This window comes from Nerophis ophidion, linkage group LG03 (genome assembly GCF_033978795.1).
Source record: "Nerophis ophidion isolate RoL-2023_Sa linkage group LG03, RoL_Noph_v1.0, whole genome shotgun sequence".
In the NCBI taxonomy this organism is placed as follows: domain Eukaryota; kingdom Metazoa; phylum Chordata; class Actinopteri; order Syngnathiformes; family Syngnathidae; genus Nerophis; species Nerophis ophidion.
The window spans coordinates 12,155,781-12,177,127 of record NC_084613.1 but is presented as its reverse complement, the minus strand read 5'-3'; the positions used below and the strand labels follow the sequence as shown (position 1 = coordinate 12,177,127).

Here is a 21,347-nt window from a genome sequence, read left to right as displayed (position 1 = left end):
GGGACGAGTGGCGGTAAAGAGCCGGCTGGTGTTTTTGCCGCAGTGTGACGGGCTGAAGCAGGAGCTGCAGCAGCTGCAGGAGCTCTACGACAGCAGTCAGAAGGAGAGGAACGAGCTGGAGGAGGAGCTTCAGCGCTGCAAGGGAGAGCTGGAGAAGTTGTCCGGGGGGGCTCAGGTAAGCCAAGCTGGGTCTCGCGGCTCCTTCCGAAACCATCGCTGAAAGACGAACACGCTAAAATACCTCGATAACCGAGGACCGCCCAGCGCATAAGCACGTCCTCACATGTTCAGAATGGCGTTTTTGTGTGTAAACGCATTTTACAGCACAGAAGGATGTACGGAACAATGCAACAAAAGGCAAAGGTTGCACAGCAACACAACGGAACAATATAACTTAAAAGTACACAGTAATGCTACACAATATTACTATAGCGTGAAAACGTGGTTTAACAAACTAAGGTAACAACAACACAATTGTACAAAATATCGTAACAAAATAACGTGATAAAATAAGGTACACAGTAATGCTACACGATATTAGTATAGTGTGAAAACGTGGTTTAACAAACTAAGGAAACATAGCAACACAATGGGACAAAATATCGTTATAAATTAACGTAATAAAATAATGTACACAGTAATGCTACACAATATTAGTAGCGTGTGAAAACATGTGGTTTAACAAACTAAGGTAACGTAACACAATGGGACAAAATATCGTAATAAAATAACGTACACAGTGATGCCATACAATATTAGTAACGTGTGAAAACATTTGTATTAACAAACTAAGGTAACATAGCAACACAATGGGACAAAATATTGCAATAAAATAACGTAACAAAATAAGGTACACAGTACTGCTACACAATATTAGTATAGTTTGAAAACGTGGTTTAACAAACTAAGGAAACATAGCAACACAATGGGGACAAAATATCGTAATAAAATAATGTGATAAAATAATGTGTGAAAACATGCGGTTTAACCAACTAAGGTAACGTAACACAATGGGACAAAATATCGTAATAAAATAACATACACAGTAATGCCATACAATATTAGTAGCGTGTGAAAACAAGTGGTTTAACAAACTAAGGTAACATAGCAACACAATGGGACAAAATATCGCAATAAAATAACGTAACAAAATAAGGTACACAGTACTGCTACACAATATTAGTATAGTTTGAACACGTGGTTTAACAAACTAAGGAAACATAGCAACACAATTGGGACAAAATATCGTGATAAAATAACGTGATAAAATAATGTAATAAAATAACGTACACAGAAATGCTACACATTATTAGTAGAGTGTGAAAACGTGGTTTAACAAACGAAGGTAACATAACACAATGGGACAATATAACATAGAAACACAATGCAACAAAGTAACTCATTGATATAAAGTTCAAACCTTATGTAACAATGTAGCAAAGAAACACAATACAACAGAGTATTTTTTTGACATAAAGTTCAAACCTTACGTAACAATGTAACATAGAAACACAATACAACAAAGTAACTCATTGATATAAAGTTCAAACCTTATGTAACAATGTAGCAAAGAAACACAATACAACAAAGTAACTTATCGATATAAAGTTCAAACCTTAAGTAACAATGTAACAAAGAAACACAATACAACAAAGTAACTTACTGATATAAAGTTCAAACCTTACGTAACAATGTAACACAGAAACACAATACAACAAAGTAACTTATTGATATGAAGTTCAAACCTTACGTAACATGTAGAAAAGTCACACAATACAACAAAGTAACTTATTGATAGAAAGATCGAACCGTATGTAACAATGTAACATAGAAACACAATACAAAAAATAACTTTTTGACATAAAGTCCAAACCATACAAAATAATGTAACATAGAAACACAATACACCAAAGTAACGTATTGACATAAAGTTCAAACCTTATGTAACAGAACCACATTACAACAAAGTAAACCTTACGTAACAATGTAACATAGAAACACAATACAACAAAGCAACTTTTTGACATAAATTTCAAATCTTACATAACAATGTAACATTGAAACACAATACAACAAAGTACCTTATTGATGTAAAGTTTAAACCATACATAACAATGTACCATAGAAACACAATACAACAAAGTCAATTACTGATATAAAGTTCAAACCTTACGTAACAATGTAACATAGAAACACAATACAACAAAGTAACTTATTGATATAAAGTTCAAACCTTACGTAACAATGTAACAAAGACACACAATACAACAAAGTAACTTAATGATATAAAGTTCAAATTTTACGTAACAATGTAACATAGAAACACAATACAACAAAGTAACTTACTGACATAAAGTTCAAAGCTTATGCAACAATGTAACAAAGAAACAATACAACAAAGTAACTTATTGACATAAAGTTCAAACCTTACATAAGAATGTAACATACAACCACAATACAACAAAGTAACGTATTGACATAAAGTTCAAACCTTATGTAACAGAACCACAATAAAACAAAGTAAACCTTACGTAACAATGTAACATTGGAACACAATACAACAAAGTAACTTTTTGACATGAAGTTCAAACCTTACGTAACAATGTAAAGGAAACACAATACAACAAAGTACCTTATTGATGTAAAGTTTAAACCTTACCTAACAATGTAACATAGAAACACAATATGATCAAGTTACTTTTTCACATAAAGTTCAAACCATGCATAACAATTTACCATAGAAACACAATACAACAAAGTAACTTACTGATATAAAGTTCAAACCTTACGTAACAATGTAACAAAGAAACACAACACAACAAAGTAACGTACAGATATAAAGTTCAAACCTTACGTAACAATGTAACAAAGAAACACAACACAACAAAATAACTTAATGATATAATGTTCAAACCTTACGTAACAATGTAACATAGAAACACAATACAACAAAGTAACTTATTGACATAAAGTTAAAACCTTACGCAACAATGTAACAAAGAAACAATACAACAAAGTAACATATTGATATAAAGTTCAAACCTTATGTAACAATGTAACAAAGAAACACAATACAACAAAGTAACTCATTGATATAAAGATCAAACCGTATGTAATAATGTAACATAGAAACACAATACAACAAATAACTTTTTGACATAAAGTCCAAACCATACATAATAATGTAACATATAAACACAATACAACAAAGTAACGTATTGACATAAAGTTCAAACCTTATGTAACAGAACCACAATACAACAAAGTAAACCTTACGTAACAATGTAACATAAAAACACAATACAACAAAGTAACTTTTTCACATAAAGTTCAAACTTTACGTAACAATGTAACAGAAACACAATACAACAAAGTACCTTATTGATGTAAAGTTTAAACCTTGCCTAACAATGTACCATAGAAACAAAATATAATCAAGTTACTTTTTCACATAAAGTTCAAACCATGCGTAACAATGTAACATAGAAACACAATACAACAAAGTAACTTATTGATATAAAGTTCAAACCTTACGTAACAATGTAACAAAGAAACACAATACAACAAAGTAACTTAATGATATGAAGTTCAAATCTTACGTAACAATGTAACATAGAAACACAATACAAAAAAGTAACTTGTTGACATAAAGTTCAAACCTTATGCAACAATGTAACAAAGAAACACAATACAACAAAGTAACGTATTGATATAAAGTTCAAAAGTTATGTAACAATGTAACAAAGAAACACAATACAACAAAGTAACTCATTGATATAAAGATCAAACCGTATGTAACAATATAACATAGACACACAATACAACAAATAACTTTTTGACATAAAGTCCAAACCATACATAGTAATGTAACATAGAAACACAATACACCAAAGTAACGTATTGACATAAAGTTCAAACCTTATGTAACAGAACCACAATACAACAAAGTAAACCTTACGTAACAATGTAACATAGAAACACAATACAACAAAGCAACTTTTTGACATAAATTTCAAATCTTACGTAACAATGTAACATTGAAACATAATACAACAAAGTACCTTATTGATGTAAAGTTCAAACCATACATAACAATGTACCATAGAAACACAATACAACAAAGTAATTTAATGATATAAAGTTCAAATTTTACGTAACAATGTAACATAGAAACACAATACAACAAGTAACTTACTGACATAAAGTTCAAACCTTATGCAACAATGTAACAAAGAAACAAAACAACAAAGTAACTTATTGACATAAAGTTCAAACCTTACATAAGCATGTAATATACAACCACAATACAACAAAGTAACGTATTGACATAAAGTTCAAACCTTATGTAACAGAACCACAATACAACAAAGTAAACCTTACGTAACAATGTAACATTGGAACACAATACAACAAAGTAACTTTTTGACATGAAGTTCAAACCTTACGTAACAATGTAAAAGAAACACAATCCAACAAAGTACTTTATTGATTTAAGTTTAAACCTTACCTAACAATGTAACATAGAAACACAATATAATCAAGTTACTTTTTCACATAAAGTTCAAACCATGCATAACAGTTTACCATAGAAACACAATACAACAAAGTAACTTACTGATATAAAGTTCAAACCTTATGTAACAATGTAACAAAGAAACACAATACAACAAAGTAACTTACTGATATAAATGTCAAACCTTACGTAACAATGTAACAAAGAAACACAATACAACAAAGTAACTTACTGATATAAAGATCAAACCGTATGTAACAATGTAACATAGAAACACAATACAACAAATAACTTTTTGACATAAAGTCCAAACCATACATAGTAATGTAACATAGAAACACAATACACCCAATTATCGTACTGAAATAAAGTTCAAACCTTATGTAACAGAACCACAATACAACAAAGTAAACCTTACGTAACAATGTAACATAAGAACACAATACAACAAAGTAACTTTTTGACATGAAGTTCAAACCTTACATAACAATGTAACAGAAACACAATACAACAAAGTACCTTATTAATGTAAAGTTTAAACCTTACCTAACAATGTAACATAGAAAAAAAATATAATCAAGTTACTTTTTCACATAAAGTTCAAACCATGCGTAACAATGTAACAAAGAAACACAATACAACAAAGTAACTTATTGATATAAAGTTCAAATCTTGCGTAACAATGTAACAAAGAAACACAATACAACAAAGTAACTTAATGATATAAAGTTCAAACCTTACGTAACAATGTAACATAGAAACACAATACAACAAAGTAACCTATTGACAAAAAGTTCAAACCTTACGCAACAATGTAACAAAGAAACACAATACAACAAAGTATCTCATTGATATAAAGATCAAACCGTAGGTAACAATGTAACATAGAAAAACAATACAACAAATAACTTTTTGACATAAAGTCCAAACCACACATAATAATGTAACATAGAAACACAATACACCAAAGTAACGTATTGACATAAATTTCAAACCTCATGTAACAGAACCACAATACAACAAAGTAAACCTTACGTAACAATGTAACATAGAAACACAATACAACAAATTAACTTTTTCACATAAAGTTCAAACTTTACGTAACAATGTAACAGAAACACAATACAACAAAGTACCTTATTGATGTAAAGTTTAAACCTTACCTAACAATGTAACATAGAAACACAATATAATCAAGTTACTTTTTCACATAAAGTTCAAACCATGCATAAAAATGTACCATAGAAACACAATACAACAAAGTAACTTACTGACATAAAGTTCAAACCTTATGTAACAATGTAACAAAGAAACACAATACAACAAAGTAACTTACTGATATAAAGTTCAAACTTTACGTAACAATGTAACATAGAAACACAATACAACAAAGTAACTTATTGACATAAAGTTAAAACCTTACGCAACAATGTAACAAAGAAACAATACAACAAAGTAAATTATTGATATAAAGTTCAAACCTTATGTAACAATGTAACAAAGAAACACAATACAACAAAGTAACTTATTGACATAAAGTCCACACCATACATAATAATGTAACATAGAAACACAATACACCAAAGTAACGTATTGACATAAAGTTCAAACCTTATGTAACAGAACCACAATACAACAAAGTAAACCTTACGTAACAATGTAACATAGAAACACAATACAACAAAGCAACTTTTTGACATAAATTTCAAATCTTACGTAACAATGTAACATTGAAACATAATACAACAAAGTACCTTATTGATGTAAAGTTCAAACCATACATAACAATGTACCATAGAAACACAATACAACAAAGTAACTTACTGACATAAAGTTCAAACCTTATGCAACAATGTAACAAAGAAACAATACAACAAAGTAACTTATTGACATAAAGTTCAAACCTTACATAAGAATGTAACATACAACCACAATACAACAAAGTAACGTATTGACATAAAGTTCAAACCTCATGTAACAGAACCACAATACAACAAAGTAAACCTTACGTAACAATGTAACATTGGAACACAATACAACAAAGTAACTTTTTGACATGAAGTTCAAACCTTACGTAACAATGTAAAAGAAACACAATACAACAAAGTACCTTATTAATGTAAAGTTTAAACCTTACCTAACAATGTAACATAGAAACAATATAATCAAGTTACTTTTTCACATAAAGTTCAAACCATGCGTAACAATGTACCATAGAAACACAATACAACAAAGTAACTTATTGATATAAAGTTCAAACCTTACGTAACAATGTAACAAAGAAACACAATACAACAAAGTAACTTAGTGATATAAAGTTCAAATCTTACGTAACAATGTAACACAGAAACACAATACAAAAAAGTAACTTGTTGACATAAAGTTCAAACCTTATGCAACAATGTAACAAAGAAACACAATACAACAAAGTAACTTATTGATATAAAGTTCAAACCTTATGCAAGAATGTAACAAAGAAACACAATGCAAAAAAGTAACTCATTGATATAAAGATCAAACTGTATGTAACAATGTAACATAGAAACCCAATACAACAAATAACTTTTTGACATAAAGTCCAAACCTTACATAATAATGTAACATAGAAACACAATACACCAAAGTAATGTATTGACATAAAGTTCAAAACTTATGTAACAGAACCACATTACAACAAAGTAAACCTTACGTAACAATGTAACATAGAAACACAATACAACAAAGTAACTTTTTGACATATAGTTCAGACCTTACGTAACAATGTAACATTGAAATAGAACATAACAAAGTACCTTACTGATTTAAAGTACGTAACAATGTACCATAGAAACACAATACAAAAACGTAACTTACTGATATAAAGTTAAAACCTTACGTAACAATGTAACAAAGAAACACAATACAACAAAGTAACTTATTGATATAAAGTTAAAACCTTACGTAACAATGTAACAAAGAAACACAATACAACAAAGTAACTTAATGATATGAAGTTCAAACCTTACGTAACAATGTAACATAGAAACACAATAGAACAAAGTAACTGATTGACATAAAGTTCAAACCTTATGCAACAATGTAACAAAGAAACAATACAACAAAGTAACGTATTGATATAAAGTTCAAAAGTTATGTAACAATGTAACAAAGAAACACAATACAACAAAGTAACTCATTGATATAAAGATCAAACCGTATGTAACAATATAACATAGACACACAATACAACAAATAACTTTTTGACATAAAGTCCAAACCATACATAATAATGTAACATAGAAACACAATACACCAAAGTAACGTATTGACATAAAGTTCAAACCTCATGTAACAGAACCACAATACAACAAAGTAAACCTTACGTAACAATGTAACATAGAAACACAATACAACAAAGTAACTTTTTGACATATAGTTCAGACCTTACGTAACAATGTAACAGAAACACAATACAACAAAGTACCTTATTGATGTAAAGTGTAAACCTTACCTAACAATGTAACATAGAAACAAAATATAATCAAGTTACTTTTTCACATAAAGTTCAAACCATGCGTAACAATGTACCATAGAAACACAATACAACAAAGTAACTTCCTGATATAAAGTTCAAACCTTACGTAACAATGTAACAAAGAAACACAATACAACAAAGTAACTTCCTGATATAAAGTTCAAACCTTAAGTAACAATGTAACAAAGAAACACAACACAACAAGTAACTTATTGCCATTTAAGTTCAAACCTTATGTTACAATGTAACAGAAACACAATACAACAAAGTAACTTATTGACATACATTTCAAACCTTACATAAGAATGTAACATACAACCACAATACAACAAAGTACCTTATTGGTATGAAGTTCAAGCCTCATGTAACCAAACAACACCGCAACATAAAAATGTACTTAACGATATAAAGTTAAAAACTTACGAAACAATGTAACAAAACAACACCCCAACACAAGAAGGTAGGTCACAAACAATGTAACCTAACACAATGTAAGATAGAAAAACAATGTGAAAAAAACGATATAGTGCAAACCTTACGTAACAATGTATGAAAACAACACCGCAACATAAGAATGTACGTTGCAAACATTGCAACATTACATAACTTAATGAAACTTGGAAACAAATGCGACACAATAATCTAATAGTTTAATGCTTTTGTTACTAAAAGCGCAAACTCTTCCCCTTAATTAATTAATAACTACATTTTATATTTCATGCGGAGTAGGGGACGCAATGCCTTCTAGTTCTTTAAGCAATTCCCTTGGCACATTCACACCTGCAATTTGCCATTCGACCAACCGTATGCCGACGACTCATCGGGTTTGAATTCTACCCGGCAACAAGTTGTGTTTTGTCTTTGCATTTCCCTGTCCTAAAATCTATTTCTGTCAACTAACACAACACCGCCTCACGCCTGCTGTACCTCCTGCCTGTTGTGTGTCTCTCTCATGGTGGCGTGTCTTTCTAACCGGCTTGGCCCCGTCCTCACTTTTTTTTTTAAATCTTGGAGCAGAGCCGCGGGAACGAGCCTCGCGACCGCCGCCGTGTCGGCGTCCTAATCTCTGAGAGACAGCGAAGCTTTAGCGCATACTGCGCGATAACGACAAACATGGCATCTTCAAGAGGGCACGGAGGAATGTGCCACCACAGTTACGCAGGCATTATTCCTTTGACTCTGTTTGCCAAAACGAGGAGCCACACTGCCACAATCATTTTAAGATGGTATATGTTTCGAAACAATAACAGTGGGTAGCACTGAGTCATAATACTAAAAGGACTGCCCTTTCCCCATCATTTAGCTGAATTATGTATTAAATGTGCGAGGTTCGACATTAGAATTGTGGTATAAAAACATGGTGCCGCGTAGCAATGGCACAAAGTAGCGTACAGAACAAGTACAAACAAATGGAACGGAGTGATTCAAACACAGAGACGTAACGTGACTGCACTGCAACGGAGTATAAGCGTGTGATGTAACAATTGGATGGGTAGCGTGTTTTGAAACCAGAAGTCATACCGATGTTTAAAGGGCGCTAACTTTCCAATGTATTTTTACACATTATGCTATGACGTAACTACGTACGCACGTAACATTAAATTCGGGTGCTGTTCGCTAATAATAGCAATTTGTATAGTTAGCGTTAGCTATCATTGAATTTATATTCTATCATCACAGCAACATAACTGCAATAGAGCTGGGCGATATGGACGATAAAGTATATCTCGATATGTTTTTACTTACACTCAAGTAAGTAAGTAAGTAATACTTCAGGATTGAATTCAACTCACCAGTGCCTCCATGGAAATGCCCCCCTCTACCTCAAGGAACTGCTCACCCCCAAATCCTCCACACGACACCTCCGCTCCGTACAGGCTAACCTCCTCCAACCTCCACGGACAAAGCTTCGAACAGTGGGAGACCGGGCTTTCTGCTCCGCTGCTCCCAGTCTGTGGAACGCTCTCCCTGACCACCTGAGGGCACCTCAGACTGTGGATGCTTTTAAAAAAAGGCTTAAAAACCCATCTTTTAAAAAAAAAGCCTTTCTATAGACATGCATGCTGGTTGTAGCCTTTGGGCTGTTTCTAGTTTTATATTTTATTTATTTTTATTATTACTATTTTTTACACTGTTGCACTCTGAGGTTGTTTGCGCAATGTAAAGTGCTTTTTACAAATAAAATATATTATTATTATTATTATTATTATTATTATTATTATTATTGCCTTAAATATTTGGCCACCCATCCAAATGATCAGAATCAGGTCTCCTAATCACCTGGCAGGTGTATCAGGTGTATCAAATCAAGGACTTGGGCACGGAGACTGTTTCTACAAAACATTTGTAAAAGAATGGGCCGCTCTCAGTGATTTCCAGCGTGGAACTGTCACAGGATGCTACCTGTGCAACAAATCCAGTCCTCACTCCTAAATATTCCAAAGTCAACTCTCTGCTTTATTGTAAGAAAATGGAAGAGTTTGGGAACAACAGCAACCAAGCGGTAGGCCACGTAAACTGCCAGAGAGGGGTCAAGCGCATAGTGCGAAGACTTTCTGCACAGTCAGAGCTCCAAACCTCATGTGACCTTCCAATTAGCCCACGTACAGTACGCAGAGAGCTTCATAGAATGGGTTTCCATGGCCGAGCAGCTGCATCTAAGACAACCGTCACAAAGTCCAATGCAAAGTGTGGGATGCAGTGGTGTAAAGCATGTCGCCACTGGACTCTAGAGCAGTGTAGACACCTCCTATGGAGTGATGAATCACGCTTTTCCATCTAGAAATCTGATGGACCAGTCTGGGTTTGGAGGTTGCCAGGAGAACGGTGTCGAGTGTGAAATTTGGTGGAGGAGGAATTATGGTGTGGTGTGGGGTTGTTATACAGGAGTTAGTTCCAGTGAAAGGAACTTTGAATGCTCCGGGATACCAAAACATTTCGGACGATTACATGCTCCCAACCTTGTGGGAACAGTTAAAGTTAAAGTCAAAGTACCAATGATTGTCACACACACTCTTGGTGTGGCGAAATTGTTCTCTGCATTTGACGCATCACCCTTGATCACCCCCCTGGGAGGTGAGGGGAGCAGTGGACAGCATTTTTGGTGATTTAACCCCCAATTGCAACCTTTGATGCTGAGTGCTAAGCAGGAACGGAATGAGTCCCATTTTTATAGTCTTTGGTATGACTCGGCCGGGATTTGAACTCACAACCTACCGATCTCTAACCACTAGGCTACTGAGTAGGTTGTAGCCGGCCCCTTCCTCTTCCAAAAATGACTGTGCACCAGTGCACAAAAGCGAGGTCCGCAATGACATGGATGACAGAGTCCGGTGTGGATGAACTTGACTGGCCTGCACAGAGTCCTGATCTGAACACCTTTGGGATGAATTAGAATGGAGACTGAGACCTTGTGGACAGCCTTTCCAGAAGAGTTAAAGCGTTAATAGCTGCAAAAGGTGGACCCGCGTCATATTGAACCCTATGGGTTAGGAATGGGATGGCACTTCAAGGTCATATGTGAGTCAAGGAAGGTGGTCAAATACTTTTTGCAATAAAGTGCGTATCGGTATATCTTAAAAAGTCGATATATCGCCCAGCTCTAACGAGAACACATGCGTTCACGGGTCGATGCTTTTGCGCTGGAACGCAGCGCGAGGGTGTTTCATACTGTAGGTGTGTTTTGTCTGCAACATCTGTGACGAGACGTCTGTGTTGTGTCAAACTGTCTACCCGTGCTGTCCTTTTACTCTATGAATGTCCATGACCGCTCAGCTTGGGGGGGAGGGGGGCATTTTAGCACAGAAATGAGGATGGAGACATACAGTCGTGGTCAAAAGTTGACATTCACCTGTATAGAACATAATGTCATGGCTGTCTTGAGTTTCCAATCATTTCTACAACTCTTATTTTTTTTGTGATGGATTGATTGGAGCACCTACTTGTTGGTCGCAAAACAACATTCATGAAGTTTGGTTCTTTTATGAATCATCTGGACAAAGATACAAACTTCTGGACGAAAGTTCTGGGGTCAGATGAAACAAAAATGGAGCTGTTTGGCCACAATACCCAGCATTATGTTTGGAGGAGAAAAGGTGAGGCCTTTAATCCCAGGAACACCAAGCCTACCGTCAAGCATGTTGGTGGTAGTATGATACTCTGGGTCTCTTTTGCTGCCAATGGAACTGGTACTTTACAGAGAGTAAATGTTATGGTTTGCAGAGGGGAGTTGACGGCTCGGACACTAGAGGGCAGTAAGGTTCAATCATTTTATTATATATTTATATATAGTCAATATAGATATAATGATAACAAACAATACTACTAAACTATTGGCCCTGCATTCCGCCTTCCGCCCGATGTTAGCTGATATAGGCTCCAGTGCCCCACGCGACCCCAAAGGGAATAAGCAGTAGAAATGGATGGATGGATGGAACTGGTGCTTTACAGAGTGTCGATGTTATGGTTTGCAGAGGGGAGTTGACGACTCAGACACCAGAGGGTGTTGGCCAGTAGTGTTCAATTATTGTATTTTTTATATTTATATATATATATATATATATATATATATATTATATATATATATATATAAATATATATATATATATATATCCATCCATTTTCTACCGCTTATTCCCTTTTGGGGTCACGGGGGGCGCTGGCGCCTATCTCAGCTACAATCGGGCGGAAGGCGGGTACACCCTGGACAAGTTGCCACTATATATATATATAAAATAGTAACAAACAATACTACTAAACTATTGGCCCTGCGATGTGGTGGCGGCCTTTCTAGGGTGTACCCCGCCTTCCACCCGATTGTAGCTGATATAGGCTCCAGCGCCCCCCGCGACCCCAAAGGGAATAAGCGGTAGAAAAATGAATGGATGGATGGAACTGGTGCTTTACAGAGAGTAAATGTTATGGTTTGCAGAGGGGAGTTGACGGTTCAGACACCAGAGGGTTGTAATATTGAATAATTTATTATATATATATATATATATATATAGTCAATGTATATACAACAATAACAAACGATACTACTAAACTATTAGCACTGCGATGAGGTGGCAACTTGTCCAGGGTGTATCCCGCCTTGCGCCAGATTGTAGCTAAGATAGGCTCCAGCGCCCCCCGTCACCCCAAAGGGAATAAGCGGTAGTAAATGGATGGATGGATGTTTGGAGGAGAAAAGGTGAGGCCTTTAATCCCAGGAACACCAATCCTACCGTCAAGCACGGTGGTGGTAGTATTATGCTCTGGGTCTGTTTTGCTGCCAATGGAACTGGTGCTTTACAGAGAGTAAATGTTATGGTTTGCAGAGGGGAGTTGGCGGCACAGACACAAGATGGTAGGAGGCAGTAATGTTCAATAATTTTATTGTATATATATATATAGTCAATGTATATATAATAATAACAAACAATACTACTAAACTGCCAATTCCATTGGCAGCCAAACAGGCCCAGGGCTTAATACTACCACCACCATGCTTGACGGTAGGCCTGATGCTCCTGGGATTAAAGGCCTCACCTTTTCCAGTCCATGATGGGCATTGTGGCCAAACAGCTCCATTTTTGTTTCATCTGACCACGGAAATTTCCTCCAGAAGGTCTCATCTTTGTCCGTGAGATGTCAACCAAATATCAACATTATTTCCACCCAGCAGATTTGCTCACATTTTCAGTCGACCCGTAATAAATTCATAAAATAACTAAATTTTATGATTTTTTTTTTTTGTGACCAACAAGTATATGCTCCAATTACTCTATCACCAAAAAAAAAAAATAACAGTTGTAGAAATGATTGGAAACTTAAGAAAGCTACGACATTATGTTCTTTACAAATGTATGACAATGACTGGGATTAACTTCAATGGCTTATTGGGTTTTTTTGTTTTGTTTAGTATTTATGTTTTGCATTCTTTCATTCATGCATCCATCCATTCATTCCCATCATCCCCATGGTCTTTGTGTTTTGTTTTTATTCTCCCCCCCTTTAGAGATTCATCCATCCGTCTGAGCACCCTGTTCTCTCCATCCCCTTCATAGGAGTGATTGTAATAGTGGCTGTGGTCTGGTGCTGGTTGTCGGAGCTGGCGTCCCAGAGAGCAAGGTATGGGCGGAGCTTAAATCCACGCAGACGACAAGGTTTGCTTCCAGGGGTACTGTACCATGCAATGACCCTTTTTAAAGCATCGGCCTTTTTTTTCGGATCCCGAAGGAAATTTCCTTTTTTTTTTTTAACACCACCGTTGGTATCGAGCAATTTTTAAAGCATTTTGGGTTGGATTGAATTGCATGGTTACATGCCACTGAAAGTAAAAAAAAAAAAGATTTTTTTGTGTTTATTTAGTGCAGGGGTCACCAACCTTTTTGAAACCAAGAGCTACTTCTTGGGCACTGATTAATGCGAAGGGCTACCAGTTTGATACACACTGCCAGATATAGCCAATTTGCTCAATTTACCTTTAATAAATAAATCTATATATATATTTAAAAAATGGGTATTTCTGTCTGTCATTCCGTCATACATTTTTTTCCCTTTTACGGAATTTTTTAATTAGAGAATAAATGATGAAAAAAACCCCACTTAATTGAACGGTTTAAAAAAGGACAAAACATGAAAAAAATGAAAATTAAATATTGAAACATAGTTTAACTTCAATTTCGACTCTTTAAAATTCAAAATTCAACTGAAAAAAATGAAGAGAAAAAACTAGCTAATTCGAACTTTTTTGAAAAAATTTAAAAAAGAATTTATGGAACATCTTTAGTAATTTTTCCAGATTAAGATCAATATTAAAATATTGATGACATGTTTTAAATAGGTTAAAATACAATCTGCACTTTGTTAGAATATATAACAAATTGGACCAAGCTATATGTCTAACAAAGACAAATCATTAATTCTTCTAGATTTTCCAGAACAAAAATTTTAAAACAAAATTCAAAAGACTTTGAAATAAGATTTAAATTTGATTTTACAGATTTTCTAGATTTGCCAGATTATTTTTTTTGTAATTTTAATCATAATAAGTTTGAAGAAATATTTCGCAAATATTCTTCGTCGAAAAAACAGAAGCTAAAATGAAGAATTCAATTAAAATCTATTTATTATTTTTTACATCAAAAATAAATAAAAAATTACTTGAACATTGATTTAAATTGTTGGGAAAGAAAAGGAAGGAATTTAAAAGATAAAAATGTATGTGTTTAAAAGTCCTAAAATCATTTTTAAGGTTGTATTTTTTTCTCTAAAATTGTCTTTCTGAAAGTTATAAGAAGCAAAGTAAAAAAATAAATTTATTTATTTAAACAAGTGAAGACCAAGTCTTTAAAATATTTTCTTGGATTTTCAAATTCTATTCAAGTTTTGTCTCTCTTAGAATTAAAAATGTCGAGCAGAGCGAGACCAGCTTGCTATTAAATAAATACAATTAAAAAAATTGAGGAAGCTCACTGGTAAGTGCTGCTATTTGAGCTATTTTTAGAACAGGCCAACGGGCGACTATCTGGTTTTTACGGGCGACTTGGTGCCCGCGGGCACCGCGTTGGTGACCCCCTGGTTTAGTGTGTATCTGACTCTATCTGCCAGGGGGAAGGGGGTCTAAAAGGAAGCAGGACAAGGACCCGGGTGGGCAGTTTGTCAAAGCACAACACAATCTCTTCCATCTCAAAGCCAGAATCGTATTGATTTTTTTTTTTTACAGGACGTGCTGATAATCAGGGATCGGCCTTGTCAGTTTGTAGTCTGCATACAAATGTTAAGACAGACAAAAAAAATAAAGTACCGTATTTTCAGGACTACAAGGCACACTTAAAATCCTTTTTGTGCGCCGAATGTAAGGAATACCTTTGTTTGAGCTTACCCACTTCGAAGCAATTACATTTTGTACATGGTGTAATGATAAGTGTGACCAGTAGATGGCAGTCAAACATGAGAGATACGCGTACCCTTTGATGTAGTTCAACATAGGAGTATTTTTATGGTGTGTGTATAAGGTAAGACATTATCTGGGTTTTTGGGTCGCGATATTACCTTCTGGTGCCTGCCGATCTGTTTTTGGGATCTGCATGAATACTGAAAAATTGCGCGCGTCCGCCGTGCCGACACCGTAGTCGATAAGCTTCTTTTTTTTCTCTATCTTCTTGTTATGGGACATTCATCCTCCGCTGTTGCCATTTCTAATATAAATTAATGTAAAGTTCTTACTTATTTCTGTCAGTAAACTCGTTATGAAAGCGCTAAAACATACCGGTATAGTGAGTTTACATTATTCACCCAAGGAACTTTAGTTATTATTTGGTTCCGGTTGGACTTTTTTTCGCGGGACACGTTTCCGGCGTTATATCTCAAGTAAACAACACAAGCATTTTAAATGTTCCATTAAAAATATAGAAAATTACACGTGGTGCTCAAAAATATATCAAAATATTTTAGTACGACTTTGGTGAGCTATGAAGCCGCACCGCTTGATGTGCTTCAACATAGGAGTATTATTATGGGGTGTGTATAAAGTAAGACATATTATCTGCCGTTTTTTCCACAATATTAGGTAAAAGCAACTTTTCTTAACTTCTGGTGCCTGCTGATCTGTATTTGGGATCTGCATAAATCCTGAAAAATTGTGTCTGCCTCCGTAGTCGATAAGCTTCTTCTTTTTCTCTATTTTCTTGTTATGGGAAATTCATCCTCCGCTGTTGCCATTTCAAATATAAAGTAGTGAAAAGTTCTTACTTATATCTGTCAGTAAACTCGCCATGAAAGCGCTAAAACATACCGGTGTAGTGAGTTTACATTATTCACCCAAGGAACTTTGGTTATTATAGAGTTCCGGTTGGACGTTTTTTTGCGGGACACATTTCCGGCGTTATATCTCAAGTAAACAACACCAACATTTTATATGTTCCAATAAAAATATAGAAAATTACATACGGAGCTAAAAAAATATATCAAAATGTTTTAGTACGACTTTGGTGAGCTATGAAGCCGCACCGCTTGATGTGCTTCAACGTAGGAGTATTATAATGGTGTGTGTATAAAGTAAGACATATTATCTGGTGTTTTCATTCACAATGTTATGCAAAAGCAACTTTTCTTAATTTCTGGTGCATGCTGATCTGTGTTTGCGATCTGCATAAATCCTGAAAAATTGCGTCCGTAATCGATAAGCTTCTTCTTTTTCTCTATTTTCTTGTTATGGGACATTCATCCTCCGCTGTTGCCATTTCTAATATAATGTTGTGAAAAGTTCTTACTTATATCCGTCAGTAAACTCGCCATGAAAGCGCTAAAACATACGCTAAAACATACCGGTGTAGTGAGTTTACATAGTTCACCCAAGGAACTTTGGTTATTATAGAGTTCCGGTTGGACGGTTTTTTGCGGGACACATTCCCGGCGTTATATCTCAAGTAAACAACACCAACATTTTATATGTTCCAATGAAAATATAGAAAATTACACACGGAGCTCAAAAATACATCAAAATGTTTTAGTACGACTTTGGTGAGCTATGAAGCCGCACCGCTTGATGTGCTTCAACATCGGAGTATTTTTATGGTGTGTGTATAAAGTAAGACATATTATCCGGTGTTTTCATTCACAATGTTATGCAAAAGCAACTATTATTAACTTCTGGTGCCTGCTGATCTGTATTTGGGATCTGCATAAATCCTGAAAAATTGTGTCTGCCTCCGTAGTCGATAAGCTTCTTCTTTTTCTCTATTTTTTTGTTATGGGACATTCATCCTCCGCAGTTGCCATTTCTAATATAAAGTTGTGAAAAGTTCTTACTTATTTCTGTCAGTAAACTCGTTATGAAAGCGCTAAAACATACCGGTGTAGTGAGTTTACATTATTCACCCAAGGAAGTTTGGTTATTATAAAGTTCCGGTTGGACTTTTTTTTGTGGGACACGTTTCCGGCGTTATATCTCAAGTAAACAACACCAACATTTTATATGCTCCAATGAAAATATAGAAAATTACACACAGAGCTCAAAAATACATCAAAATGTTTTAGTACGACTTTGGTGAGCTATGAAGCCGCACCGCTTGATGTGCTTCAACATAGGAGTATTATTATGGTGTGTGTATAAAGTAAGACATATTATCTGGCGTTTTCATTCGCAATGTTATGCAAAAGCAACTTTTATTAACTTCTAGTGCCTGCTGATCTGTATTTGGGATCTGCATGAATCCTGAAAAATTGCGTCTGCCTCCATAGTCGATAAGCTTCTTCTTTTTCTCTATTTTCTTGTTATGGGACATTCATCCTCCGCTGTTGCCATTTCTAATATAAAATTGTGAAAAGTTCTTACTTATATCTGTCAGTAAACTAGCTATGAAAGCGCTAAAACATACCGGTGTAGTGAGTTTACATTATTCACCCAAGGAACTTTAGTTATTAGAGAGTTACGGTCGGAGGTTTTTTCGCGGGACACATTTCCAGCGTTATAACTCAAGTAAACAACACCAGCATTTTAAATGTTCCATTAAAAATATAGAAAATTACACGTGGTGCTCAAAAATATATCAAAATATTTTAGTACCACTTTGGTGAGCTATGAAGCTGCACCGCTTGATGTGCTTCAACATAGGAGTATTTTTATGGTGTGTGTATAAAGTAAGACATGTTATCTGGCGTTTTCATTCGCAATGTTATGCAAAAGCAACTTTTCTTACTTTCTGGTGCATGCTGATCTGTATTTGGGATCTGCATTAATCCTGAAAAATTGCGTCTGCCTCCGTAGTCGATAAGCTTCTACTTTTTCTCTATTTTCTTGTTATGGGAAATTCATCCTCCGCTGTTGCCATTTCTAATATAAAGTTGTGAAAAGTTCTTACTTATTTCTGTCAGTAAACTCGTTATGAAAGCGCTAAAACATACCGGTGTAGTGAGTTAAACATAATTCACCCAAGGAAGTTTGGTTATTATAGAGTTCCGGTTGGACGTTTTTTTGCGGGACACGTTTCCGGCGATATATCTCAAGTAAACAACACCAACATTTTATATGTTCCAATGAAAATATAGAAAATTACACACGGAGCTCAAAAATATATCGAAATGTTTTAGTACGACTTTGGTTAGCGATGAAGCCGCACCGCTTGATGTGCTTCAACATAGGAGTATTATTATGGTGTGTGTATAAAGTAAGACACATTATCTGGTGTTTTGTTTCGCCATATTATGCAAAAGCAACTTTTATTAACTTTTAGTGCATGCTGATCTGTATTTGGGATCTGCATAAATCCTGAAAAATTGCGTCTGCCTCCGTAGTCGATAAGCTTCTCCTTTTTCTCTATTTTCTTGTTATGGGACATTCATCCTCCGCTGTTGCCATTTCTAATATAAAGTTGTGAAAAGTTCTTACTTATTTCTGTCAGTAAACTCGTTATGAAAGCGCTAAAACATACCGGTGTAGTGAGTTTACATTACTCACCCAAGGAAGTTTGGTTATTATAGAGTTCCGGTTGGACTTTTTTTTGCGGGACACGTTTCCGGCGTTATATCTCAAGTAAACAATACCAACATTTTATATGTTCCAATGTAAATATAGAAAATTACACACGGAGCTCAAAAATATATCAAAATGTTTTGGTACCACTTTGGTGAGCTATGAAGCCGCACCGCTTGATGTGCTTCAACATAGGAGTATTATTATAGCGTGTGTATAAAGTAAGACATATTATCTGGCGTTTTGTTTCACGATATTATGCAAAAATAACTTTTCTTAACTTCTGGTGCCTGCTGATCTGTGTTTGGGATCTGCATAATCCTGAAAAAATTGCGTCCACCTTTGTAGTCCGTGTTGACACCGTAGTTGATAAGCTTCTTCTTTTTCTCTATCTTCTTATTATGGGACATTCATCCTCCGCTGTTGACATTTCTAATATAAAGTAGTGTAAAGTTCTTACTTATATCTGTCAGTAAACTCGCCATGAAAATGCAAAAACATACCGGTGTAGTGAGTTTATATTATTCACCCAAGGAGCTTTCGTTATTAGAGTTCCGGTTGGATGGTTTTTCACGGGGTGTTGTCGTTTCCGGATGAGGAGATGCTGACTCCGTTAGTGATTGTCGTAAAGTCTGAATGTCATTGAAACAATTAGCGCCATTTTCGAAACTTCTTCCACTCCCATCCTTGCACGCTACACCGCTACAACAAAGACGACCGGGAGAAGACGATGCCGAAGGTGAGCCACGTAAATAAAACCCGCCCACAAAACGGCGCATCCGGAAGCGACTGTGAAGATGATCTGTAAAACATCATCTAGGCAACATTTTGAGCAAAGAACCACCGTTACATGTTATGTAGACCACAAGGAAGTCTTTTACATTTTGAAAAAAAGTATAATAATATATTCCTTTAATGCGCCTTATAATCCGGTGCGCCTTATATACGAGAAAAAGATCCAAAATAGACCATTCATCGGCAGTGCGCCCTATGGTCCAGAAAATACGGTACACAAATTTGGCTAGTAATATCAAAATCGGAATGACGTTATCCATGCCCGAAGGGGGGAGGGGGGGGGGGGGGACTTGGGCACAATGTTGTAGTTTACAGTGGCGCACAACTCACAATATTTTGGTTTTGGACAGGGACAACATATGGACACAGTCCTTTAACTTCTAATTTGTTTGTATTTACAAAACTTTTTACCATCAAAACTACTCTTTGCCATTAAGAAAAAACTAATCTTATGTTGAGTCCTAGAAAGTGTTTTTACTGTAAGTATTGTACTTAGTATACACCAGCTGTTTGATTGTAACGTGCATCTTAGTTGGACTTTCCATTACCAAATTTTGAGGTGTTAAAATCGCCATGTAATATTGCTCATTTTAATCAGTAGCATGTCTATAGAAAATACAATGTGAGTTAGCATCGAGCTAGCGCATTTTTGCAAAGTGGACTTTATGTCATGCTTGAGGTTTTTTTACCAGGCATGCTTGCTTTATTGACATTTAAAATTTCAACATTGACTTAAATAATAATAATGATAATCAGTTTAAGCGTTAAATTGCGGCCAAACAATAACAATAAAGGCAATGTTTTAAGTTACGTTTTAGCATTCTAGCTGTCATTTAAGTGCTAAAAGTTCACCACCAAAAACCTAGTAACATAATATTGTGAGAGAACACTCCATTGTGGATCTAACATAATATTGTGAGAGTCCAGTCCATAGTGGATCTAACATAATAGTGGGAGTCCAGTCCATAGTGGATTTAACATAATAGCGTGAGAGTCCAGTCCATAGTGGATCTAACATAATAGCGTGAGAGTCCAGTCCATAGTGGATCTAAAATAATAGTGTGAGA

At 35.1% G+C, this 21,347-nt stretch overlaps 1 protein-coding gene across 1 annotated transcript in view; it reads left to right on the top strand.

The window, feature by feature from the left end:
* LOC133549121 (coiled-coil domain-containing protein 136-like) overlaps positions 1 to 21,347 on the top strand; it is a 98,774-nt gene that overhangs the window by 75,265 nt on the left and 2,162 nt on the right. The window contains exons 8-9 of the mRNA XM_061894261.1: positions 44 to 175; positions 14,026 to 14,138. Coding sequence (XP_061750245.1) covers positions 44 to 175; positions 14,026 to 14,138 — 245 coding nt within the window. The remainder of the gene's footprint in view (positions 1 to 43; positions 176 to 14,025; positions 14,139 to 21,347) is intronic.